This window comes from Rhinopithecus roxellana, chromosome 15 (assembly GCF_007565055.1).
Source record: "Rhinopithecus roxellana isolate Shanxi Qingling chromosome 15, ASM756505v1, whole genome shotgun sequence".
Classification (NCBI taxonomy): Eukaryota; Metazoa; Chordata; class Mammalia; order Primates; family Cercopithecidae; genus Rhinopithecus; species Rhinopithecus roxellana.
The window spans coordinates 54949313-54974804 of record NC_044563.1 but is presented as its reverse complement, the minus strand read 5'-3'; the positions used below and the strand labels follow the sequence as shown (position 1 = coordinate 54974804).

General features: G+C 56.6%; 1 protein-coding gene across 1 annotated transcript in view; it reads left to right on the top strand.

Annotated features, from left to right (window-relative positions):
- Nucleotides 1-25492, top strand: part of MYO7A (myosin VIIA) — an 87545-nt gene that overhangs the window by 60921 nt on the left and 1132 nt on the right. Inside the window, exons 28-48 of the mRNA XM_010366765.2 lie at nucleotides 1281-1407; nucleotides 1967-2086; nucleotides 2659-2832; nucleotides 3985-4212; nucleotides 6040-6210; nucleotides 9142-9259; nucleotides 9958-10084; nucleotides 11113-11282; nucleotides 12901-13091; nucleotides 13752-13876; nucleotides 14513-14670; nucleotides 15529-15682; nucleotides 16910-17065; nucleotides 17542-17647; nucleotides 18726-18839; nucleotides 19859-19946; nucleotides 20132-20238; nucleotides 22604-22789; nucleotides 23209-23325; nucleotides 24334-24417; nucleotides 25241-25360. Of these exons, the coding sequence (XP_010365067.2) occupies nucleotides 1281-1407; nucleotides 1967-2086; nucleotides 2659-2832; nucleotides 3985-4212; nucleotides 6040-6210; nucleotides 9142-9259; nucleotides 9958-10084; nucleotides 11113-11282; nucleotides 12901-13091; nucleotides 13752-13876; nucleotides 14513-14670; nucleotides 15529-15682; nucleotides 16910-17065; nucleotides 17542-17647; nucleotides 18726-18839; nucleotides 19859-19946; nucleotides 20132-20238; nucleotides 22604-22789; nucleotides 23209-23325; nucleotides 24334-24417; nucleotides 25241-25360 (2941 nt within the window). The remainder of the gene's footprint in view (nucleotides 1-1280; nucleotides 1408-1966; nucleotides 2087-2658; nucleotides 2833-3984; nucleotides 4213-6039; nucleotides 6211-9141; nucleotides 9260-9957; nucleotides 10085-11112; nucleotides 11283-12900; nucleotides 13092-13751; nucleotides 13877-14512; nucleotides 14671-15528; nucleotides 15683-16909; nucleotides 17066-17541; nucleotides 17648-18725; nucleotides 18840-19858; nucleotides 19947-20131; nucleotides 20239-22603; nucleotides 22790-23208; nucleotides 23326-24333; nucleotides 24418-25240; nucleotides 25361-25492) is intronic.

The window sequence follows — 25492 nt, the reverse complement described above, 5'->3', positions numbered from 1 at the left end:
GTGTTATAAATGTTCTCATTTATCATGATAAAAAAATGAGTAACTTCAGAATTTACTTTGATATTATGAACTCGGCTGGGTGCGGTGGCTCAAGCCTGTAATCCCAGCACTTTGGGAGGCCGAGACGGGCGGATCACGAGGTCAGGAGATCGAGACCATCCTGGCTAACACGGTGAAACCCCGTCTCTACTAAAAAAATACAAAAAATTAGCCGGGCGAGATGGCGGGCGCCTGTAGTCCCAGCTACTCGGGAGGCTGAGGCGAGAGAATGGCGTAAACCCAGGAGGCGGAGCTTGCAGTGAGCTGAGATCCGGCCACTGCACTCCAGCCTGGGCGACAGAGCAAGACTCCGTCTCAAAAAAAAAAAAAAAAAAAAAAAGAAATTATGAACTCTGCAAACTGTTGAGCCACTGAATTAGGTAATCCTAGCCCTGTCCTTTGGGAGAGAAGAGCAGCAGTGGGTGCCCCCTGGCGGTCACTGCGTTGTCAGGGGTTCTGCCCTTGAACAGGCAGGCTGTAGTCTTAGAGTACCCAGTTTGCAGAGGAGAAGAACCATTCCCAAGAACAAGGACAGCAATAATTGCAGCTGGAATTTATGAGGGGTTCACTGTGTGTGGCACTGTGCTAGGTGCATCATAAGCCTTGGCTCATTCGTCTTCACAGCAATCTTGTAAGGATTTCTTTAAAATGAACACCAAAAAATTACCTTAATTGTTTTCATCCCATTACAAAAGTCATACATGGCCCCTTAAATATTCAAACATTACAGAAACATACCAGAGACAAAGTCCCTACTCATTCCATCCCCCAGTGACACCCCAGGACGCTTTTCCTGTTTCTGCTTTGTCCATTGCCATGGGTAAAGTTGCACCTGCTGCCGTGACTATGGGCTGGGATCAGAGAGGTGATCTCGTCTGCCTCAGTCACCAACTGGTTAGGAACGAGGCAGAGGTGGGGACTGTGCTTCTCATTAGCATGGTCACCTGTGGCTGTGGCTGCTGAGCCCAGAGCAGGATACCCACCACCCTGGAGGGTGGGGCCTGGCTGTGGGAACTGGATTGGGGTTGGGGAGGTGCTTTATGCCTGATGATCCTGTCTCCAAAGCCAGACCCCAGCCCTTGGCTCAGCCCTGCCACCCAGCCTCACTCTGCCTCCTCCTGGGTGGTCTTGGCAAGTTGGAGAGGACAGCTGTGTCATGTCCCACCGGCTGCTGGGAGGAGGTGGGGACCGGGGCTGTTCCTCTGGGTGATTGCCCCTCCCTTGCCCTGCTGCCTGCCCAGGGATGAGATCTACTGCCAGATCAGCAAGCAGCTGACCCACAACCCCTCCAAGAGCAGCTATGCCCGGGGATGGATTCTCGTGTCTCTCTGTGTGGGCTGTTTCGCCCCCTCCGAGAAGTTTGTCAAGGTAGGAAGGTGCCTGGCCTCCTGGAGTGGGAAGGGGAGCTGGGCCCTGTCCCAGCACTGTGGGGAGAGCAATAGTCAGGGACTCCAAAGGTCCTGGTCACAAGGCCCACCCAGCCACCCCCCATTGAGCCCCATCTTCCTGGCACCTCCTCCCCTCAGGCAGCCACCACTTTGCCCCACACTCCCCTCAGCCCCATTCTACTTAGGAGGGGCTGAGTCTGACAGGAGCGTGTCCCAGGCCCTCTGCACCCTCGCCTTGGGGCAGGCCCTGGGCGCTGGGGTCAGAGTGGAGCAGATCACGGCAGGACCAACCCGACTGGCTGGTGCTGTGAAGGGGTGTGGGGAGGAGCCGCTAGGCTGAGCTAGGGGGAGGTGGGGGAGGCCACAGACGTGGCTGGAAATAGGCGGTGGATCTGAGAGAGTAGGGAAGCCACGGAAAGCAGCCTGGCCTGGAGGAGTGGCCTCCAAGTGCTGGGGAGGGCCTGGCAGCTGCCCTTACAACCCACATGGGGAGGCCCAGGGCTGCAGTGGGGCCACCTCAGCGGGTGCTCTGGCTGCAGTACCTGCGGAACTTCATCCACGGGGGCCCGCCCGGCTACGCCCCGTACTGTGAGGAGCGTCTGAGGAGGACCTTTGTCAATGGGACACGGACACAGCCGCCCAGCTGGCTGGAGCTGCAGGTTTGTGCGTGTGTGTGCACGTGCTTGTGTGCATGTGCACAAGAGTGTGCATGTGTGTATGCGTGTGTGAGTGCGTGTGTGTGTGCCCAGTGCACTCGAGTGCCCCAGAAACATTCCCCCCTTTGAGACTCTGTGGTTCCTCAAGCACCTACCCTCAAGTTCTGGAACCCCAGGCCCATCGGAACAGAAAAGCCCCCAAAGGATGAGGGACTCCATTTGCTGGCCTTATGGTCAAGACAACTTGGGCAAAGGAGATTCCCTCTGTGTCTCAATGCCTTTACCTGCCACATGGTGAAGGTTATATGAAGTGATAGCAGAGACCCCGGGCCCGTGGCAGCGCCTGAACTCCCAGCCCCAGGCCCTGACTCAGGGGTCCTAAAGGTCCGCTGGGGTGGGGTGCACAGCAGGGCTCCCTAGACACCTGTGACGGGGACAAGCAGTGTCCCAGTGAGGTGCTGAGGCCTGGGGCGCCAGGGCAGCTCCAACCCCACAGAAAGCAGAGAGCCAAAGTCCAGAGGGGCGAGCGGGTCTGAAGGGAAGGGGCTCCACAAACCCTCCTGGGGCACTTTCAGGCCACCAAGTCCAAGAAGCCAATCATGCTGCCCGTGACATTCATGGACGGGACCACCAAGACCCTGCTGACAGACTCGGCAACCACGGCCAAGGAGCTCTGCAACGCGCTGGCCGACAAGATCTCTCTCAAGGACCGCTTTGGGTTCTCCCTCTACATTGCCCTGTTTGACAAGGTAAGGCCGCCCAGAAGCACCTCCTCCTGGCCCCACTCCGGGCTGCCAGTGCCGCCACCTACTGGCTGGGGCTACTCACCCTCGAGCACCTCAGTTTCCCCCGAGCCGGCGCTAATCGGCTCTGCCTGACTCCTTAGGACTGTCGAGAACTCGGCCAGGTGCGGTTCTTCACGCCTGTAATCCCAGTACTTTGGGAGGCTGAGGCGGTCAGATCACAAAGTCAGGAGTTCAAGACCAGCCTGGCCAATGTAGTGAAGCCTCGTCTTTACTAAAAATACAAAAATTAGCGGGACATGGTGGCACACACCTGTAATCCCAGCTACTCAAGAGGCTGAGGCAGGAGAGTCGCTTGAACCCAGGAGGCGGAGGTTGTGGTGAGCTGAGATCATGCCACTGCGCTCCAGCCTGGGCGACAGAGTGAGACTCTGTCTCAAAAGAAAAAACAAAACAAAACAAAAAAACAGAGCTCTTCAGCACCCAAGGGAAAACCCAGCAGTAGGATGTCCTCAGTCCTGTGTCCCCAGGCCCAGTGAATCCTCTCCTGGTGCTGAAGGAAGAGCATGGCACAGGCTGATGGGAGGGCTGCGCAGCCCTTGTGTGCAGATGGGAATGGAATTCCCTCTCAGGTTGCTATGGCGTCTGATGGAGAAACTCCTTAGCAAACAGGAGTTCTTTCACACTTGCCCTCAAGCAGCTGGGGCGTGAACAACCCACAGACTCACCTTGAAGGCTAGAGCCTCCTCGGGACCTGGGGCTTGTGTGATTTTGCCTCCACCCCCAGCAACATCATGCTCAGCAGAGGGGCCCCCGCCCACAAGCCCAGGGGAGGTACCATGTTGCTGGACACAGTTTGCCTGGATTTTTCTCACCGATGCTCCTGTGTTTCCAGGTACTCTCTGTTCAGTTTCCCATTTCCACTAGAAAATGGGACTTCTCACATCACCGTGCCCAGAACTGAGGCTAGGAAGGCAATCGTGGGGGTGCTGCTCAGAGCCCAAGGCTGGGATCTGGTCTGCCTCCTGGGGGCCTTAGATGTGTCCCTGCCCCTCGCTGGGCCTCGGTTTTCTGTCTGAACTGACCGTTGGCACTGTCGAGGCTCCTCATAGTCCTTCCCTGACTCTGTGCCTGCTCCCCTCCCCGCTGTGCCCGCAGGTGTCCTCCCTGGGCAGCGGCAGTGACCATGTCATGGACGCCATCTCCCAGTGCGAACAGTATGCCAAGGAGCAGGGTGCCCAGGAGCGCAATGCCCCCTGGAGGCTCTTCTTCCGCAAAGAGGTCTTCACACCCTGGCACAGCCCCTCTGAGGACAACGTGGCCACCAACCTTATCTACCAGCAGGTGGTGCGAGGAGTCAAGTTTGGGGAGTACAGGTGTGAGAAGGTGAGTGGAAGGGAACCTCCTGCCAGGCTGGCTTGGCCCACAGCCTTCTGTTTTCCACGTTTGGGCTGAGTGCTCCTCTGTGAGCCATCATTAGCTTAGGCTGAGGTGAGCCTGACTGCAGTCGGGCACTCTCCAGGCTCCTGGATGGACACCACCTACTTCAGGGGGCTCGTGAGGTGAGGTGAGATGTCAGGAGCAAGGGCTTCTGAGCATGTCCTGAATTCGCTAGTGAAGGAGGCCCCCACACTGCTGTAGTGACTGTGTGTGCTACAGAGGACGTGCCTCAGGACCTGCTGCACTGTTCTGAGTGTGTCTAGTAAGCGCCGCTCTAAATGAGAAAGACAGCCATTCCTTGGGATCAGAATTTGCAAATGTGTATTCTTTTTTCTCCTTCTGAGGACAGGAGTTATATGGTTGTTTTGTTTTTGATAATGGTAGTGGTAGCTATGGTTCTGTTGGTGATTGTGAAGGAGGGATAAGAAAGGAGGTGATGGAAATGAAGAGGATGGTTGGTGGTGGTAACATTGGTAGAGGTAATGATGGTGTTGATGGTGATGGTGGAGACAGTGATGATGGTTGGTGGTGATGGTGGATGTAGTGATGGTGTTGATGGTGGTGGTGGAGACAGTGATGATGGTTGGTGGTGATGGTGGATGTAGTGATGGTGCTGGTACTGATGATGGTGGTGATGGTGGGTGGAGGCAGTGATGGTGTTGGTGATGGTGGAGGTAGTGATGTTAGTGATGATGGTATTGTTGGTGCTGATGACAGTGGTGATATTGGAGGTAGGGATGGTGGTGGTGGTGGAGGTAGTGATAGTGCTGGTGTTGATGATGGTGATGGTAAAGGTAGTGGTAGTGTTGACAATGACAGTGTTGGTAGTGATTGTGTTGGTGATGACAGTGTTGGTAGTGATGGTGGTTGTGATGGTGGAGGCAGTAATGATGTTGGTGATAGTGTTGTTGGTGGTGATGGTGGTGGTGATGGTAGAGGCAGTAATGATGTTGGTGATAGTATTGTTGGTGGTGATGGTGGTGATGGTGGAGGTAATGGTGGTAGTTTTGTTGGTGACAGTGGTGATGATAATGGTGGTACTGGTGGTGGTAAGCAAATATTCAGGCAGAGCGCATTAGTATAGCCACATCAGTTGCTAAAATTCTGAAATATTTCAAACTGGTTGGAAAATATCTATTGCCTTCAAGGCCCCCAAAAGCCTTTCTCTATGCCTTTGCTGCTGGAGCCCTGGGGAGCCCTAGGTAGGCATCACTGGGGCTGCTGTACACCAGGCCAGGCAGAGAAGGGGCAAATGTCCAATGGCCACTTGGTTCTCTGAACCCTCTACAGTAGATCCTGCCAGCTGTTAACCACTTTAACTATCCCCCAAGTGCTTAACGATGGTGATGGAGGCAGTCACAGTGACGCACTCCCCTCAGCAGACCCCAGGTGTCTCCCATTCTCTAGGGCAGATGCTTCCTCTTCTGCTGTTTGTCAGCTAAGGTCACTGTCTCACAGGGCTGAGTGTGCAGTGGCTGCTCGATGGGCTGGCTTTTTTCTTTGCGTCACTTTTTGTGCCCCTGGGCAGAGTCCAGCTCCATGCCAGTGCGAAAGGGACCCAGGAGAAGGTGAGGGTGTGGCCCTGCCCTTGGGGAGCTCATGGTTCCTCTGAGCAGACAAGAATTTCCTGGTGAATCAGTGAGAAGCCTGGGTCCCAAAAGCCAGGCTCTGAGAGCTACAGGAGTCAGGGCCAGGAGCCTGTGGTGGTGTGGAAGGGCTTCCTAGAGGGGCCTGGGCCAATGCATGACCTAGGCCTCCCTCCCCCCCACCTAGGAGGACGACCTGGCTGAGCTGGCCTCCCAGCAGTACTTTGTGGACTATGGCTCTGAGATGATCCTGGAGCGTCTCCTGAACCTCGTGCCCACCTACATCCCCGACCGCGAGATCACGCCCCTGAAGACACTGGAGAAGTGGGCCCAGCTGGCCATTGCCGCCCACAAGAAGGTGAAGGGCTGGGAGGAGTCTTAGAGAAGGGATGTGGACCTGAACAACCAAGGAGGTCCCAGTCCTCCTCTGAACCTGTCTGTTGGGGCTGCAGGAGATGGCATGGCACCTGACCTCCCGCCTCCCAGTGGCCCTTCCTCACTGGACATCAGCTCACTCATTCTCCTGCCATCTGTGTGCCAGGCACACAAAGGGGATCAGACTTAACCCTGCAGCCTCTGTGGGGCCATGGGTATTGGGGCCCCTTTCCTGGTCTTGTGCCAGCCACTTGTTGGTGCTACAGCTTCCAGAGCTACAACTTAGGAGTGGTGGTGGACGCTAGACAGAGCTTTAGGAATTGTACCTCCTTTTTCCCAAAAGAACTCCAGCCCAACTTCCTGCCTGGGGAGCTTTAGGGACAGGCCCCCTTGACGCCCTTGCTTGGAGCCCAGGCCCATAACCAGCCATGAGTGGTTCCCTCCCAAGCTAAGAGCCTGCCCAAGTAGAGCAGGGGTATCCAGATGGGGAGAAGGTGGGAGCACTGGCTGCTGGTAGGGGACTCAGGGCCTCCTCATCTCCATGGTCTGGCTGTGCAAGAGAATTGTCCCTGCACATAAGTCGAGGGCTCCATAGTCTGAGGGCGCCACAGGCCCGTGGTCTCACCCCTCCACCTCGCGGCTTCCATCCTCACCCGGGAGCCCTGTGCCGCCCTCCACCTGACCGTGTGCCTTCTCTAGTCAGCTCCCCACCAGCCTCTGCCTCTCCCTGAGTCCTGAGTGCCCCCTGCGCCAGCCTGCTTCCCCTGAGGCCCTCACCCCCCTGGACCCCACTTCAGAGGAGGAGCGTCTCCTCCCTGCCACCCCTCTGTCCCTCATGTGAGAGCCCTGCCCTTCATCCTCAGGCACCTCCTCTCCCTGGGCCCTCACGTGCCGGCAGTCACTGCAGCCTGTCCAGCTGCCTTCCAAACAGCTGCAGCCTCCACCCCCACCACCGTGAGGGCCTCCTCGGGGTTCACTGCCATTGTGGCATGTGGTACGTCCTGGGTGGGGCGCTATTATTATGCATTCATTTTATTTTGGGCACTTGTCATGTGCTGGGCACCAGGACCTGGAGACACAGCCCTTTGTGGGACAGACATGGTTTCTGCCCTTTGGAGCCCACAGCTAAGCTGGGTCTCTCCTGGACTGAAGCTCCTCAGAGTATCTGTCCCAGAGCCCTGGGCCAGGCCCCTCCTAGAATGGACAGTTGTGAATCACAGTTTTTGTAGAGTGGGAGGGTGCATTGTTCATTTTCTAGGTCTGCCATAACAAAGTGCCACAGACTAGGTGGTTTCGACAACAGAAATAAATGTATTTCCTTCCAGTTCTGGAGCCTGGAGCTCCAAGATCAAGGTGTCAGCAAGGGCTTTCTCCTGAGGCTTCTCCTCTCAGCCTGCAGATGGCCATCTTCTCCATCTGTCACCACACAGTGACGTGTGCACATGCACATCTGAGTCCAAATATCCTCCTCTTAAAAAGGCACCAGACATATTGGATTACAGACCACCCAAAAGATCTCATTAGTGACCTCTTTAAAGACCTTATCTCTGGGCCAGGCGCAGTGGCTCACGCCTGTAATCCCAGCACTTTGGGAGGCCAAGGCGGGTGAATCATGAGGTCAGGAGTTCGAGACCAGCCTGGCCAACATGGCAAAACCCCGTCTCTACTAAAAATGCAAAAATTCACCAGGTGTGGTAGTGGGTGCCTGTAATCCTAGCTACTCGGGCGGCTGAGGCAGCAGAATCACTTAAACCTTGGAGGCAGAGGTTTCAGTGAGCCGAGATTGTGCCATTGTGCTCCAGCCTGGGGGATAAGAGCAAGACTCCTTCTCAAAAAAAAAAAAGATCTTATCTCCAAATAAGGTTACATTCTGGGGGTGAAGACTTTACTATGCAAATATGGTGGGTGGGGGAAGGAAGCACACAATTCAGTCCATAACAGAGGTGTTTTGAAAACATCTTATTTTGAAATAATTTCAAACTTATGGAGAAATTGCACATTCAAAAAATGAGGACTGCTGTGTGCACTTCACTTCCCAGATTCACTGGATGCTAGGCACACTTGCTCAGTGATTTGTCTATCTGCCTACATATGTATTTTCTCTGAGTCATTTGAGCTTGGGTTGATGACATTGAGCCCTTTGCCTCTGAATTCTCACTGCTCTCAGGATGGCACCCCTCATGGGCTCCTCTCATGGGTAGAGATGGGGCCGTCTGTGAGCTGGCATACACATCCACGCTTACCTATTCCTGCGTCTACATACTATAAAACCAGGATTTCACTCTGACCCCTCCAATGCTACCCCAGAGCCCCAGAGTTCTCATTAGGGCTTGGGGAAGTATTTTTAGAGAAACACAATGCTGGTGCTTCTGTATCTTACCAAGAGCACGGCAGCACCCCCCACAGATCACCTCACCTCCAGGGTCCAGTTCTCCCTTGACACACTGATCTTTCTAACTCCCGGATTCACCAGATCAGTTTCTTGCAGTTGTGGCTACACTCACAGTCCGCCAGGACCTGGTTCCCCACGCTGTGTCCCCATTCCCTCTCTTCCCAGTCTGCAGTCTGCAGTCTGCACTGACCTGGGGCCTTGGGCCTCCCACATGCTCTGGCTGGAATCCTTGCTTCCCTGTCTCTGCTGAACTGGGAACTCCCTGGAGGGGCAGCTATGCTTTCTCTGACTTTGGGCCCCAGCACCTGCATAGAGGTGGCACTCGAAAGTGCTTGCTGATGTTGATGGATGTGAAGGGTGGGGACAGGGTGGCTGCAGATAGATGGGAGCAGGGCAAGGCCATGAGGCACAGGAGGTGCAGGAGCCCCAGGCTGCTCCTAGCTAGAAGGCAGCAGCAGCTGATTTTTAGAGCAAACTCACCTGTACATTGTCTTCTGTCCCTCTGTCCCTCTCTCCCTCCAGGGGATTTATGCCCAGAGGAGAACTGATGCCCAGAAGGTCAAAGAGGATGTGGTCAACTATGCCCGCTTTAAGTGGCCCTTACTCTTCTCCAGGTTTTATGAAGCCTACAAATTCTCAGGTACCCCCAGCCTGCAACGCTCCCAGTCCCTTGCTCGGTAGCTCCAGTCCATAACAGGGGAGGGAAACGGCTTGAGCCAGGGCCCCCCATCAATGGAACTCTTGCCTGCTGGCTGCTTGGTCTGTTCTGGTCAATGCTGCTGAGTGGGTCCTGCCTCCCCAGCACCCAGTAGCGACTCCATGGCACATCTTACGTGCTCCGTGGTGCATAAGATTGAAAAACTGAGTGAGGATTGATTCATTAAGGCACGTACTGTGTACAGAACAGGGTGGCCCAGGGTGGCCCACACAGGCCACTGGCTCAGCCGTCCTCGGGCTGTTACTGGGTACCTGGTCTGTGCCAGGCCCTGTGCTGATGCTGCTGTTCACAGAACCACCAAGTACCAGGGCCGGAGGGAACCCTGGGTCTCAGTCCAACCCCGCCCCAGATCCCACCTTCGTGCAGGGCAGGGACTTGTCCAAAGCTGCACAAAGACCAATGGCAGGAGTGGGACCCAAACCAGTTTCCCAATTCAACACTCTCTTCCTATTGCACTTTGGGTTTTGTCACATAGCAAGTTTGTGCTTTCTGGGCCTCAGTTTCCCTATCTGTAAAACAGAAATCAGTGTATTGCCACCTCCCTGGCCATTATGAGGACTGGGAAGGGCTGGGCCTAAGGGTGGGAGGTCTGCCTCTCAGTGCCTTGGTCTCGACCCCAGGCCCCAGCCTCCCCAAGAACGACGTGATCGTGGCTGTCAACTGGACGGGCGTGTACTTTGTGGATGAGCAGGAGCAGGTACTTCTGGAGCTGTCCTTCCCAGAGATCATGGCCGTGTCCAGCAGCAGGTGAGGAGGGCCGCATGGAGACGCAGATAGACAGAGGGGAAGGAGAGGGGCCGGAGCTTCACCGCGGGTCACTGGAAGTGAAGAGACATGAAGTGGCCTGCCTGGTTGCTCGTGATTGGGCAGTTTGTACCGCACTGTGAAGACCCCTCTGGTACCTCCTAGTGGAGGGATGGGCGTGGGCTTTACAGCACATTAAGGCTGTTCTGAGACAGGACTGGGCTGTCAGGACAGGTAGGGGCAGGCGAGTGTGTACAAAAGAGCTTGACCTGGGGTTCAGGGGCCTGGGTAGCACTCACTCTATGTCTTCATTCCTAAAGCAGGAGTCTTAATACTTTTCTTGCATAACAGTGGTGAGGAATGAATGCAATAATAGATGGGAGAGCTCTTTGTAAACTGCAGAGCACGGCCACACAGGTGGAATGGCCACAGGGGTGGGTTGCTGGGACTGACTGGCTTTTCCAGCAGTGCAGTGGCTCCCTCCCCCACCATCTGGGGCTTGTAGCAGTGTCTTTGGGTTACGTCTGATATGGGCTGGAGTCAGATCGTGTCCAGCTCTGACCAGACACGTGCCAGGCACACAGGATGCAGTAGTGACAAGATAGTCCTTGTCCTCTTGGATCTTCAGTCAAGAGAGGAGACAGACATTGAATAGGCCATTTTAAAGCATGCTATGATCAGGGCTGTGGGAGGGCAGGGAGGACTACCTGGAGGAAGTGGCATGTAGGTTGAGATTTAAAGGGTGAGTAGGAATTAGACAGGCAAAGGAGAAGTGGGTCGGGCCAGTGTGGGTCTCCCTCTGCGCCATGCCTGACTCTGGCCAGGCCAGCTCTGACTTAACCTGAGATGTGTCTGAGCGGGCCACATCTCCCACTGGCTGGGGCATGTCTGACTCGACTGGCCTTGGTCTCCTTCAGGGAGTGCCGTGTCTGGCTCTCACTGGGCTGCTCTGATCTTGGCTGTGCTGCGCCTCACTCAGGCTGGGCAGGACTGACCCCGGCGGGGCCCTGTTCTCCGTGTTGGTCCTGCAGGGGAGCAAAAACGACAGCCCCCAGCTTCACACTGGCCACCATCAAGGGGGACGAATACACCTTTACCTCCAGCAATGCTGAGGACATTCGTGACCTGGTGGTCACCTTCCTAGAGGGGCTCCGGAAGAGATCTAAGTATGTTGTGGCCCTGCAGGATAACCCCAACCCCGGTGAGTGACTGCTGGTATGGGCTGCCTGGCACTGGGGGTCAGGGTGTTATGCAGACTGTCTTAGTCCATTTGCATTGCTATAATGGAATACTGAGGCTGGGAGATTTATAAAGAAAAGAGATTTATTTGGCTCACAGTTCTGCAGACATTACAAGAAACATAGTGCTGGCTGGGCATGGTGGCTCATGCCTGCAATCCCAGAGCTCTGGGAGGCTGAGATGGGAGGATCACTTGAGGCCAGGAGTTCAAGACCAGCCTGGGCAACATAATGAGACCCCTGTTTCAACAAAAAGTTAAATAAATTAGCTGGGTGTGATGGCATGTGCCTGTAGTCATAGCTCTTCGGGAGGCTGAGGTAGGAGGATTGCTTGATCCCAGGAGGTGGAGGCTGCAGTGAGCCATGATTATGCTACTGCAGTCCAGCCTGGGCAAGAGTGAGACCTCATCTCTTAAAAAAAAAAGAAAGAGAAAAAAGAAGCATGGCACCCGCATCTGCTTCTGATGAAGGCCCCAGGAAACTTCTACTCATGGCAGAAGGAGAAGGGGTGCTTGCATCAGAAGGAAGGAAGAGAGGAGGAGTTGCCAGGCTCTTTTAAACCGTCAGTTCTCGCAGAGACTCACTCATCTCTGTGAGCGCGGCACCACGCTGTTCATGAGGGCCCCACTCCCATGACCCAAACACCTCACTTGAGGCCACTGCCAACACTGGGAGACCAGATTTCAACAGAGAGATCTGGAGGGGACAAATATCTGAACCATATCACAGACCATGCCCCGCGGCCTTGGCACTCAAGGCTGCTAGGGTCTTGTTCCCATCCTTCCCCTGAAACTAGACCAAATAGCCTTCAATCTGTGGTCTGTGGGGAACCTCCTCTCCCTCCCGTCTTCTGGCTCTTCAATATTCATCTCCTGTCAGCTCTCCAAGTCAGATCAGGGTCCTCCTCAGTGTTCTCAAAATACCCACCATCTTCAAGTGATAACAGCAGTAACAACTACTCTGCTGGAGGCCACCGAGGCCCTGACAGAGTGTGGCAAAGACAAAGATGAAATGGACCCCACCCTGTCCTCAGTGTGGAGTGGGGTGGGAAGCAGACAGTGACAGGCCTGTGACGGTGCAGTAAGCAGGGAAGCCCAGAGCCACGGGAGCCCAGAGGAGAGGCCCCATGCAGACTGGGGTCCAGGGAGGAAGCCCGTGTGAGCAGAGCGCAGGGGGCAGAGAGCTGAACGTGATGCCAGCACAGAGGCGGGAGAAAGCTGGCCTGTCCAGGGAACTGCAAACAGTTTGGTTTGGCTGGAAACAGGCACGGTGAGGGAGGAGGGGCAAGGTGGAGGGAGTCCGGGAGGCCCGCTCACAACAGGCTTAGGAGTGTGGGGCTTCCTCCCAAGGGCAATGAGGAGCCGTAGAAGGCTTTTGAGCAGGAGAGTAGCCCACTCTGGTGATGGTCTTTGTATGGAGAGTTGTGACAAGGTGGAGGCAGAGTGGCAAGTGGGCAGACACGAGTGACAGCACCTCAGTTCTTCTGTGGGAAGTAGTGGCTTATAGATCATCAACCCAAATAACGATGTTCCAACTCAGCTTGTCTCTGCCCCCATGGTCCCACTCACCTCTGCTCTGCAGCAGGCGAGGAGTCAGGCTTCCTCAGCTTTGCCAAGGGAGACCTCATCATCTTGGACCACGACACGGGTGAGCAGGTCATGAACTCAGGCTGGGCCAACGGCATCAACGAGAGGACCAAGCAGCGTGGGGACTTCCCCACCGACTGTGTGTACGTCATGCCCACTGTCACCATGCCACCGCGGGAGATTGTGGTATGTGGCCTGGGGGCGGCAGATGGGCGGGAGGTGCCATTAGACCCCTCTTCGTCCACTTCCCACAGCTGTACAATGGGTTAATGGTCTAGTGCATCTGTGAAGATGATCTTGGGATCTTATGGGACCACACATTTAAAGTTGGGGCAGTGCTCAAACCTGTGCCAGGTGGGGAGGGGCCTAGAAATGGCATCAGATGAGGAACTGCCAAGGGGTGGGGCTGGAGATGGGGACTGGAGAGAGGTGTATCACCTGCACTGTCTGAACAGGCAGTGGGGGCACAGCTGGCAAGGGGCCTGCTGCTTCTGGAGCCCCCTTGAGAGCAGCTCTGAGGACTTCCAGCCCAGCTTCCCCGGTGGCTCCTGAGCCAGGCTCAGTGGACGAGGCAGCTCTCACACCACGTCCCCCTGCCTCGTCCAGGCTTTCTGACTGACCCAACCTCATCGGACACCCAGGGAAGGGCCCTCAGCTCAGCACAAAAGAGGCAGCAGGGACCTCAGAGACCCCAAGGAGGAACAGGGCTCCCAGGGTCAGAATGGGGCATGGGGTCCATCCCCCTGAAGAGTCTCCCAGAGTCCAGAAGGCTCCAGGGTATACCATGTTGATCCTGGTGGCTGCAGATGGACAGCTGACCTGAGCCCCCTGTCTCTTGGCCCCTAGGCCCTGGTCACCATGACTCCCGACCAGCGGCAGGACGTTGTCCGGCTCTTGCAGCTGCGAACGGCAGAGCCCGAGGTGCGTGCCAAGCCCTACACGCTGGAGGAGTTCTCCTACGACTACTTCAGGTGATGGCTCCTGGGGAAGGATGGGAGTCACAGGGCTAGGAGCTGCAGGCTTCCGCTACCGTCTGCTTGTGTGCTGGGGATACTTTGTGAAGCCCCCACCTGTGAGCAGGACCTGGGTCAGAGGGAGCTGGAGGGCTGTTTCTGTCTGATGACCCGTCCTGTGTGTCTCATCTTATCCTTCCTTCATTTAAGAGATGTCACTGCACCCACCCCAGGCTGGGCATTCGAGACTCAGTCCTGGTGGGGATGCGGGCCGGAAGCAGGCAGCTGGGATTCTGCATGCCTGCCCAGCACTGTGATGAGGATGCTTTTGGGGTGGGGGGCGGGGGGTGCAGTGAGAAGCTTCCTGATGGAGGCGGTGTGCACTGAGCTCTGCAGGGGTTGCAGGGTGGTGGGGGAGGCTGGGGCACAGTCCGTGGTGTTCTCACCGCTGTTTCATAGCTGACAAAGGAAGGCCCAGTGACTGCCAGTGACTCGCCTCGGGTCACATGCAGGGCAGGGAAGAGCAGGGCCTGGTGCTCACCCTCAGCCTCTGGGCACAGGGGCTAGGTGGGGGTGGGGGTCTCACAACCTGGGGGTTTCTCCCTGGGGCTGCCAGCAATGGGGCCGTTGCTGACGGCCCCTGTGCTGTGGCAGGCCCCCACCCAAGCACACGCTGAGCCGTGTCATGGTGTCCAAGGCCCGAGGCAAGGACCGGCTGTGGAGCCACACGCGGGAGCCGCTCAAGCAGGCGCTGCTCAAGAAGCTCCTGGGCAGTGAGGAGCTCTCGCAGGAGGCCTGCCTGGCCTTCATTGATATCCATGCTACTGGGCTGTACCCAGCGGAGCCAGGGACTGGGCAGGGCCTTCATCTGCACACCACCTTCCTCCTGAGGGCCTGCTGCGGCCTGGGCATGCGTGGGGAGGGTTGATGGAGGACCCCCTCCCTTGCACCTTTTGATATGCAAGGGGCTGCCTCACTCATTTTCTCCTCTGACCCTGTCATTTGGGTGCCAGGTGGATTTGGTGCCTTGTGCTGGGCCAGGCATGGAGGTACAGCAGGAACCAGCCCAGCCCCTGGCCTCATGGGGCCATACGCACATCCAGATCAGTGCTGAGATGGGACCGGGCAGCTGTGACCTGACCCATGTGACCTGGAGAGGGCAGGGAGGACTTCCTGGAGGAAGTGGTATCTAGACTGAGCCCTGAAGGCTAAGTAGGACTTAGCCAGGCAAAGGGGAGAGGGGTGGGGAGTGTTCCAGAGAGAGGGAGCAGCAGCAAGGCCCCGAGGCACACAGAGCAGGGTTGTTCCAGGGCTCCGGGGCTTCAGCACAGAGAGGATGGGAAGACTGGGCTTAGGCAGGGTTCCCAAGCCCTGTGAGGAAGCTTGGGCCATGTCCCAAGGCCAGGGTGAACCACTGGGCAGGGGTGGCATGGTCAGATTGGCGATCTGGGCAGTCCGTCCCAGCTGCTGTGAGGGCTTGGGATGTGGGGCTGGTGGCTGTGAGGAGGTGAGGATAGAGGGTGGGGCAGATCACGCCCATTTTGTAAGTGTGCAGCCTGAGGGCCCAGGGTCACAGCTTCAGGTGATGCAGGCCCTGTGGGGAGTGGGGCCTCCAGACCCCAGACCAGTGCCCCTCTATTCGGCACAAGCCCTTCCTTGACAGTCCCCACCTGTGCTCAAGTACATGGGCGACTACCCGTCCAAGAGGACACGCTCTGTCAACGAGCTCACCGACCAGATCTTTGAGGGTCCCCTGAAAGCCGAGCCCCTGAAGGACGAGGCATACGTGCAGATCCTGAAGCAGCTGACCGACAACCACATCAGGTGAGCCAGGCACGGTGGGTGGACAAGGGGCAGACCCCACCTGCTGTGACAGGCAGCTCTTTCCCTCCTGAGACAGCCGCTGGCTCTGCCTGGATGCAGTCCTTCCTCACACAGAGCCAGGAGCTGCTCATGGGCCCCCTCACATCCTAGTTTGGCTCCAAGGCCCAAGAAAGGCCTAGCAGGAACTGGGAGGTGGTGGCTGTCTTCCTTTGAGTCTGTCCTCTAAGGGTAACAGCCCCAGCTCCTCCCGTTTGGCTGGAGCCTGCTCTGGATGCCCCTCCCCTGCCTAGATGCTGCTGTCTGCCTGCAGGTCCAGCTCAGTCAAGTTTCCCCTCCCTGGTGCAGGCTGGGCCGCTGTCAGCTGAAAGCACTGGCTGAAAACTCTCATGGGTTTGGGTGTTGGGCCCAATGCCCAAAGGGTGCCACCTTCTCCTCCCCCTGGGACAACCCAAGGCAGGAGTAGGAAGTCAGGCACCGGCTCCTCTCAGAGTCTGAGAGAAGCTCCACCCTCTCTCCTTACACCCAGCCCCCCGCCTTCCTCCCCAGCTGTGCCACCCTCTACATCTCTTCCACAAATCCATCCTCAAACTACACATCAGCTCTTTTGACAGTGCCAAACCTTTGTACATGCTGTGTCCACAGCCAGGAAAACTTTTCAGCCCCGTCTCTGCATGCCGTAATTTGCTTCATCCTTCAAAGCCTAGTTCAAATGCCACCTCCTCCTAGAAGCCCTCCAAACTTCCCACTGTCAGACCCAAGAAGCTCAGAGTGGTCGCTGAAGGAGCCTGGGGTGGGACTGGTCTAACTCGTTGCCACTCAAAGTACAGGTGAATTAAAGAGCTTCTGCCAAAATATAAATCACACTGCCTCCTTCATGGAGAAAGTCTCGCGATGGAACAAACAAAAAGCCTCAGCTGAAGCAGAGGGCATGGTAAACTGGTGGCTTGTCATTGTGACATAAGCCCCTTATCTCCATGTGGACTGGTAGCAGTGTGTGGCCTGGTGCAGTGGGCCAAGCACACTTTGGGTAGCAGTGGTTGCATCTGGCTATCAGGGAGAGGGGTCTGTAGGTAGGCTGAGGGGTCCTGAGACAGGTTAAGGGTCGGGAGGGACGGTGCTGCTGTGATGAGCAGCTGAGGGGTGCGTGGCCCCCTCACCGGGGGGTGCACAGGTCCTGTGACTCCCGATGGCAACTGCCCCTGCTGGAGCCCATGCTTCCTCCTGCAGGTACAGCGAGGAGAGGGGTTGGGAGCTGCTCTGGCTGTGCACGGGCCTCTTCCCACCCAGCAACATCCTCCTGCCCCACGTGCAGCGCTTCCTGCAGTCCCGAAAGCACTGCCCACTAGCCATCGACTGCCTACAGAGGCTCCAGAAAGCCCTGAGGTACAGAGGCCGCCAGGGGCAGGGGCAGACACTGGGGCGGGCTCCTGGCCACACCGGGCTTGTGGAATGAGCCCCTTGGGGATGAGGACCACACAGCAGTTGGGTCAACCCCTGGGGTACCTCAACTGCCAGGTAGAAGGAGGTGCAGGCCCCGCAGCCGCTCGGGATGCAGCTGGAGAGTCCGGCTGCTCGAGAGTGCTCAGCCCAGAGCTCCCAGGCTATCGGTGGGCACAGACGCCAGGGCCCACTTCATACTCTCCAAGGGCACTGCGTTCTTCACTTTGCTGGGCCTCTCCACACCCATCGTCCCATTTTACAGATGAGGAGCTCAAGGCTCTGGGAGAGTCAGTGGCCAGTCACATCATAGGAAGTGGCAGGCTGGGATCAGAACTGGGTTGTCTGCCTCCAAGTGTCCTGGTCCCCTGGTCTCCACAGTCCCACGCACCTGCTCCCTCCTGCCTCTGTGACCTTTTCAGAAATGGGTCCCGGAAGTACCCTCCACACCTGGTGGAGGTGGAGGCCATCCAGCACAAGACCACCCAGATTTTCCACAAGGTCTACTTCCCTGACGACACTGACGAGGTGAGGGTCGCCAACTTCTAGGTCTGCAGTGCCCAGGACAGGGCCGGGCTTCCTGGGTGGACACCAAAGGCAGCCTTAAGCCTCTCCCCCAACACCCAACATTTGCTGCCTCGTCCTCCTTCCCCATAGTGGAGTCAGAGCTCAGGACAGAGGCCACCGACTCCCCAGGTCAGGGGCCCTTAGTTTCTGATCCAACCCCTGCTTCCTGGAGCAGCTTTCTTCAGAAGGGCACCCCTCCCTCCCTGTCTCTGAGGAGGACCTGCCTTGGAGAAAAGCACTTCTCCCTCTGAGCTGGCTTTGCACCTCCCTGGTGCAGGGCCCCGCTGGCCCCCAGGTCCAGGCCTCCCCTGTCACCTGAGCCCACTTTCCTGCAGCCAGAACCTCGACATCCCTTCCTCCCTCCCCACCTGAGGTGGTTGAGGTTCCCTCCATCCAGGTCCTGTCTGCCAAAGGTCCTGTCTGTCATGCCTGTAGTCACGCTGCCCCTCATGGTCCCCAGCCCCTGCCTGTCTCAACACAGTGTCTCATTCAGATAAACTTTTCATTTGAAGAGTCGTTTATGAAATTTGTCTGAGGCTGGAGACTCAGAAATGCCACGACAGGATTTTAGTTGCAAGGACCAAGGACTTCCTCACGTCCGTTCCTGTCCCTCCAGACATCTCTCCTCCTGCATCTAAACTTCCCCAGATGCTCAAACCCTCCCATCTGTCTGGGCTGCTTTCCCCTCCACTTTTGGGTTTGCTTCTCCTCTACCTCAAGTCTCCTCCTCCCAATCACCCTTCCAATCATCCTGCTGTGCTCCCTGGACCCCTCGCTGTCACTCAGGCTTGTACACCCTGGCCCAGGACTCTGGATGCCAAGGCCACATCCTGCTTGGAGGGTCGGGAGGAGGAGACCTGGGAAGACCCAGACAGGTGTAGCCCTTTCCTTTTGTTAAATGCCATGCCCAGCTCTGGGCCCACAGGAGGGTGTCTGGCACGTGAGGGGGCTCAGTATAGGAGGCACAGCCAGAGGGGCCCGGGAGGACCAGGTCCTGGGAAAGGCCCTGCAGGAGCCCAGTGCTCACCGCCCCTCCCAGGCCTTCGAAGTGGAGTCCAGCACCAAGGCCAAGGACTTCTGCCAGAACATCGCCACCAGGCTGCTCCTCAAGTCCTCAGAGGGATTCAGCCTCTTTGTCAAAATTGCAGACAAGGTGGGTCCTTCGCCACCTTCGCCAAGGTGGGAGATTTGCTGGGGCAATAAGAACTTATGGACAGCAGAGGAAGACAGAAGGACTAGGGGAGAGAGGGGAAGAGGGCACTGGCATCTGGCCATCTTCTTCCATCCCTTACATGGAGTGGCTGCCCCCAGCTCTCTCTCTTCTGAGGCACTGCACATGGCTCAGACCCTCTTAGGGGCATGTGCCCAGGTGCTCTGTGTTCTAGACACACCAGACCCTCACCCTGCCCCAACACACATTCTTTCCAGATTTGCTTTGACTGGCCCTGGCCCTTAATTGCCATGCTAGGGCAAATTAACCCTTGAAATAAGGTGTGATCATCCCCACTTGATAGATCACAGAACTAGGACTCAGAGAGGTTAGGTAACTTGTCCAAGGTCACACAGCAGGTACTGAGCTCCAGGTGGGTCTGACTCTAAAGCTTATGCCCCTGCCACCATCTCACATCACATTTCCCCAGATACCTCTGTCCCTGGAAGTCTTCCAGGCCTAGCTAAATCCCCCTCCACGGGAAGGCCTCCCTGACCGAGTTAGGTGCCCCATCCTGTTGCCTGCTGATGGCTCTGTGTGCATCTGTGTCTGTCTGCTCACTTCATGACTGTCTCTGTGCCAGACACTGGGACCCAGAGGTGACCTTGATGAGATCCTAGACCCAGGGATGCCCAGAGCTGCGGGAGGATCTGGACATGGATGCCAGAGAATGTCCAAGCCAGGGGCTGGGCTGCATTCTTGTCCAGCTTCCCTTGCATCTAAGGCAGCATTCAGTGTCCCAGGCACTGAATGGAATGACCAGCACTCCCAGCAAGAAGTAGGCTGTTCTGGGGACACTCAACAGGCACATGGGGCAGGGTGGGGCTGACACAGAAACCCCTTCTGGCTGGAAGTGGAGTCTTCCCTGAGAAGGAGCTGCCAGACAGGCCTTAGGTGGGAAGGTCAGAAAATACAGTGTTTCTTAAACTAAAATGAGTGTGCTTCGATGGCCCTGTCCCCAGGTCATCAGCGTGCCTGAGAACGACTTCTTCTTTGACTTTGTTCGACACTTGACAGACTGGATAAAGAAAGCTCGGCCCATCAAGGACGGTAATAAGGCCGGGTCCTGGGATCATCTGAGGCCCAGAGTAGGGAGGCACAGGTTCAGGGCCATGCTGTGAGGCCCACCTAGGCGGGCCTGAGCGAGGGTCTCCTCTGGGGCTGGGGCTGGGCTCGGGATGTGAACACTCCTCTGTGCAGGGACCCTCTGGGTGACCGACTGCCCTGTGCTGCAGGAATTGTGCCCTCACTCACCTACCAGGTGTTCTTCATGAAGAAGCTGTGGACCACCACAGTGCCAGGGAAGGACCCCATGGCTGATTCCATCTTCCACTATTACCAGGTGGGCACCTCTGCACTCTAGTTGCCTTCATGCATGGCTAGTGTTGCTGTACTTTGGCCCTGAAAGCAGAGACCCACTGCTCTTGCCAGGTGTGGGGCCTGTACCAGCCTGGCCTTGAAAGGATTCCTGCCAAGACCACTGGAGCCCCAAAAGAGGGCCCAACCCTTGATCCTTGTATCTCCTGACTCTTCAGCCCTTAGGGGCTTGACAGTTCCTCCTCTGAGCTTCTGATCCCTACCTGTTCAGGCCCCTCCTTCAGTGCAGGGCTGTTCTCTGACTTCGAGATTCTGCTGCTGTAACTGGGTAATTCCAAGGCCTCTGTCATTTTCTAGCACAGGCACCTGAAGGAAGCCGGGAGGGAGGCTTGCATGTTGAGCCTCTATTATGTATCTGGCATTCTTCTCTCATTCTGTCCTCCCAATAACCCCAAGAAGCAGGCATGTTGTCCCCATTTGACAGAGAGACAAACAGACTCAGAGAGGCCATGTGCTGTAAGTAGGATCACACAGCTGATGAAACTGGGGTTTGATTCCAGGTCTTCATGACTGCAGGTTGGTGCTCTTTTCTGGGCCCAACCTGCTTGCCATTCTGTGGGAGAAAAACCAGGATGCTAGGAAGGGCAGAGGAGGCAGGGATGGTGGCTGCTGTGGCAGAGAGGACACTGGCCTGGGATTGAGAAGGACTGCCCTCATCCAAACCTGGGATCTGCCTTTCCCTCATGCCCCTCCCCACCCACCCCCTGCTGCCCACTGAGTGACGGTCCCTGGACTGCCAGTTCCCCCAGAGTCAGCCTTGACATTTGCTCCTCCTCTCCCACGTCCCAAATCACTTACCTGATGACTGTACCTCCTGGATATCTCTAAAATCCCCCATGTGTCTCCGTCACCACCTTCCCAACCTGGGTCAGTCCACCATCATCTCTGATCCAGAATGGAGGCAGTGACCTTCTTCCTGTTCTCCTCATCCATTTTGGCCTTTTCAACCCTTTCTCCACAGGGTGGTCATCCTGCTTTCCAGATTCCCCCAGTGGCTTCCCCTTGCTCTTAGGGTGTAACCCCCATCCTGACCGTGGCCCTGCCGGGTGGTACCACTACCCGCTCCTGCTGCCTTGCCTTGTACCTGGCTCTCCTTCAGCTCAGCTGGATTGTTTCCACTTCTCAAGTGTGCCATGGGGCCGTCGTAATGTTGGGATGCTCTTCCCTCACCTACTGAGCTTTTAGATGTCAATCAGCCATCTTAAAGGAAGTCTGCCCTGTCCTCAAGCCTAGATTAGGTCACCTTGTTATATTCTCTTATAGCACTGTGAACAATTCCTTCGAAGGTTGTCATTATGTATCTGTTTGGTATGATTTTTAATGTCTGTCCTTGCCCTGAGACTCCAAGTTCCATGGGAGTAGGGAGGGTAGGCATTGTTGCTTAAAGGGCCTGGCTCATAGATGTTCAGTGTATACTTGTTGGATTGATGAATGGGTGAATAGGTAAACTTGGTGACTGAGGGAATATATAGATGGGAGGATGAATGCTGAGTGAATTGATGGGTGGATATTGGTGAGTGAATGGGTGAGTAGGTAGGTGAGTGGGTGGATGGGTGGGTAGATGGATGGACAGATAGGGAGATGGATGGAGGTAGATGTGTAGGTAGATAGACCCATAACCACATGGATGGGTGGATAGGATGGATAATGATTGACTCAGGTCTCTGATTGACAGTATGTCCTCAGGTCAGCCTCAGTTTCTCTACCTTTCAAATCATGCACGAGATGATCATAAGGCTCCAGGAGTCTGTGGGCAGCGCCAGCCCTTCAGAGGCTTCATCTCTGCCCTGGGCTGATTCCCCAGCATAAGTTCCTCAGGTTTGGGGTCTGGAACTTCAAGGGGGTCTGAGGGCCTCTGTTGCTGCTGCTGCTGCTGAAAGCAGCTGGTCTCAAGAGAACCCAATGCAAGGAGGCCAGACTGAGGGGCTCTTCCAAAGGAGAATGGGCCCAGGAGGTGACAAGTATAGAACAGTCTCAGGGTTGCCAGCTGGTCACTCTGAGTTTCTTCATCTTGAAACGGGGCTGCTTATCTCACTGGACTGTTACGGGGGGATATGAGGTAACAGACAAGGCCATGCGCTCCAACTGCCGAGTGCTGAGTCTGTGCAGGCAGACTTGCTCTGTCCCTGTCCTGTGCCATCTCCCCTGGGGGAGCAGTGTCAGCTGAGGCTGGAGAGGTGGGTGGGCCCATGTGCGGGGTAAGTGCACGGTCCCTGGACTGCCAGTTCCCCCAGAGTCAGCCTTGACATTTGCTCCTCCTTGGTGTGGTAGGAAAAGAGCCCACTTCTCCCAGGTCCCTGCATGCCTGTGACCTGCTCTGTCTCTGGCAGGAGTTGCCCAAGTATCTCCGAGGCTACCACAAGTGCACGCGGGAGGAGGTGCTGCAGCTGGGGGCGCTGATCTACAGGGTCAAGTTCGAGGAGGACAAGTCCTACTTCCCCAGCATCCCCAAGCTGCTGCGGGAGCTGGTGCCCCAGGACCTTATCCGACAGGTCTCGCCTGATGACTGGAAGCGGGTGAGCATGGGGTGGGCGGCGGGAATGGTGGGGCCCTGAATGGGCCTCTGGGCACCCCAGAGGCCAAGGGGGCAGACGCTGGCCAGCAGCCCAGGGAGGTGTGTCTTGTGGTTCCTGTACTCGATGAGGCCGCCCACCCTTGTTTCTCTGCCTGCCTTATCCTTCAGTCCTCCATGCCAAGCACTCAGTGGCCAATTGGCAGTCATTTGCCCTGTCCCAGTTACCATGGTGACCTGCTTGTCCTTGATACCCTTTGGTCTGCCTGCCTGGGGTGAGAAGGGAGGTCGGGAGTCCATTAGCTGAAATATGGGGAGAGCCCTTCACAGCACTCCAGGATGGGGCTGGAGTGGGCGGGGGTGGTGTGGGGAGCAGGCCTGTCACCAGGACTGAGCCCAGCCTCGACCCCCTTGTCCCCATAGTCCATCGTCGCCTACTTCAACAAGCACGCGGGGAAGTCCAAGGAGGAGGCCAAGCTGGCCTTCCTGAAACTCATCTTCAAGTGGCCCACATTTGGCTCAGCCTTCTTCGAGGTGAAGGTACACCATGGGCTTCTCAGAACTGAGGAGGAGGGGAACAGGGCATTGAGAAGGCACAGAGACTCCTCCCCAGGACTGTGGGAAACAACCATGGCCTTGGACACCTGCCCTGGTGAGGGAAGGAGGGCAGTACCCTCAGCCTTGTCCCAGCTCAGTGTCTTAGCTGGGCTAAGTCCTGGGGACAGAGGGACCAAAAGCTCAGCCTGGCGGTGAAGGCAGGCGTGTAAACAGGCCAGGGTAATGGAGGACGGCCTATGCTCTGACAGTGGGGAGCCCTTGCCCAGGTGGCAGAGCTCAGGAGGCTCTGCTGGGTCTGAGGAGGCCTCCTAGAGGAGGTGATATCTGAGCTTTCCAGGGAGACCCTGGAAAGAGTGCTCCTGGCAGGGGTCCCACATAGACAAAGGTCTGGAGGTGTGAGAACTCAGGTCTGGGAAGGAAATGCAAGTAGTGAGGGCAGGAGGCAAGAGCAGGCTGTGGAGAGCAGCAGCTTGCCAAGCAGGTGAGAGGCTGGGTTTCCTGCAGGGGTGGCCTGCCTTGGAGGGTTTTCAACCCAGGTGACATGGCCAGAAAGCCTCTCAGGCTGTAGGTGGAGGAGGGGTCTGAGGGGCACGACAGAGGCAGGAGTATGGTGAGGAGGCTGGTGTGAGAGGACAGGTGTGGTCTTGTCACACAGCTAGGATGGGAGGCCTTTTGAGAAGCTCGGCTGTGCAAGAACAGGTAAGTAGCTGGAGGCAGATGCAGGGTTCAGGAGGCTTTTTAAAGATGGGATGCCCTTGGGCTGAGAGGGAGGACAAAGCAAAGGATGGCCTGGGGGACCCATGAAGGGATGTGGGGCAGCACTGAGGCCCAGCGAAGGTGGAGGCCATGAGGTCATCGCAGGGCCATCAGCACCATATAGGCAACAGGAGAGGCTGACTTTATCCCAGCTGGGGCCAGGCTTCATTCCTTTCCCCAAATGCTTTTCTTGCTCTGGGCCCCCATCTGATGCCTTCTCATCTTTTTTTCTAGCAAACTACAGAGCCAAACTTCCCTGAGATCCTCCTAATTGCCATCAACAAGTATGGGGTCAGCCTCATCGATCCCAGAACGAAGGTGAGCAGGGATAAGAAGGCAAGTGGGGGTGGGCTTCTCTGCCTGAACCTCAGACACAGTCCCGGAACAAACCCCGCAAGCTGTCCTAGCCACCGTCTATCTCCAGACTCATCCACCCATCATGTGACTTCAAAAGCTGTCAGCGTTTGCTGGGACTTTACCCAACATTTGCTCCACAAAAATTGCTCTCCTGAAGTTACTAACAAACTCCTTCCTGTGGAATCTGAGCTCCTTTTAGTACTTGGCCTTTCAGTATCACTGGATGCTCTGCCCATGCGGATTGTGGGGCCGGCTGTGCAGGGGTGACCGTGCATCTGTGTTTCTGGGCCAGAGCAGCCCGACTGCACACCCAGAGGGTCTGACTGGACAGGTAGTGAAGAGGGCTCGTGACCACCATCTGTCCATTGGCTTCATGTGTCACACATTCCTGGCTTTCCTCTGTGTTTTGGTCATTCCTTCCCGGACCCTTTTGTGCCTGCTCCTGTACACTATGTTCCCCAAGGCTCCGCCCTGTCTTCTTCTTGACTCCCTCCTCAAACTCTCCCTGGGCCATCTCATTCAGGCCACGGTGTCAGTTCCCTCAGGCCTCCCAATTTCCCAGTTCTGGCCCCAAGTACCCCTACCCAACAGCCTCCTAGACTTCCCTGGGTGCCCAAACCAAGGTGTGGAGGGGGAGGCACCTGCTTCCCACCACAGCTGGATGGCAGAACTCGGGCCGTGGGCTCCTCTGAGGGCCTGAGGCCTTCTGTGAGGGCATGTGTGGGTGTGACCTGTGGCCACAGGTCCCAGGCTGTGCCTCTCCATGTCCTTTCTGCTCCCCCAGGACATCCTCACCACTCACCCCTTCACCAAGATCTCCAACTGGAGCAGTGGCAACACCTACTTCCACATCACCATTGGGAACTTGGTGCGCGGGAGCAAACTGCTTTGCGAGACATCACTGGTGAGGGCGCATCCTGCTTGGCCCGGTGGGCTCCCTGCCTTGCCTGCAGCTTAGCCAGCCTCCCAGGGCCTGGAACAAACAGTAGTGTGCGGTTGGGCCTGGGGTCATGGGCAAGGGTCATGCTGGGGCCAA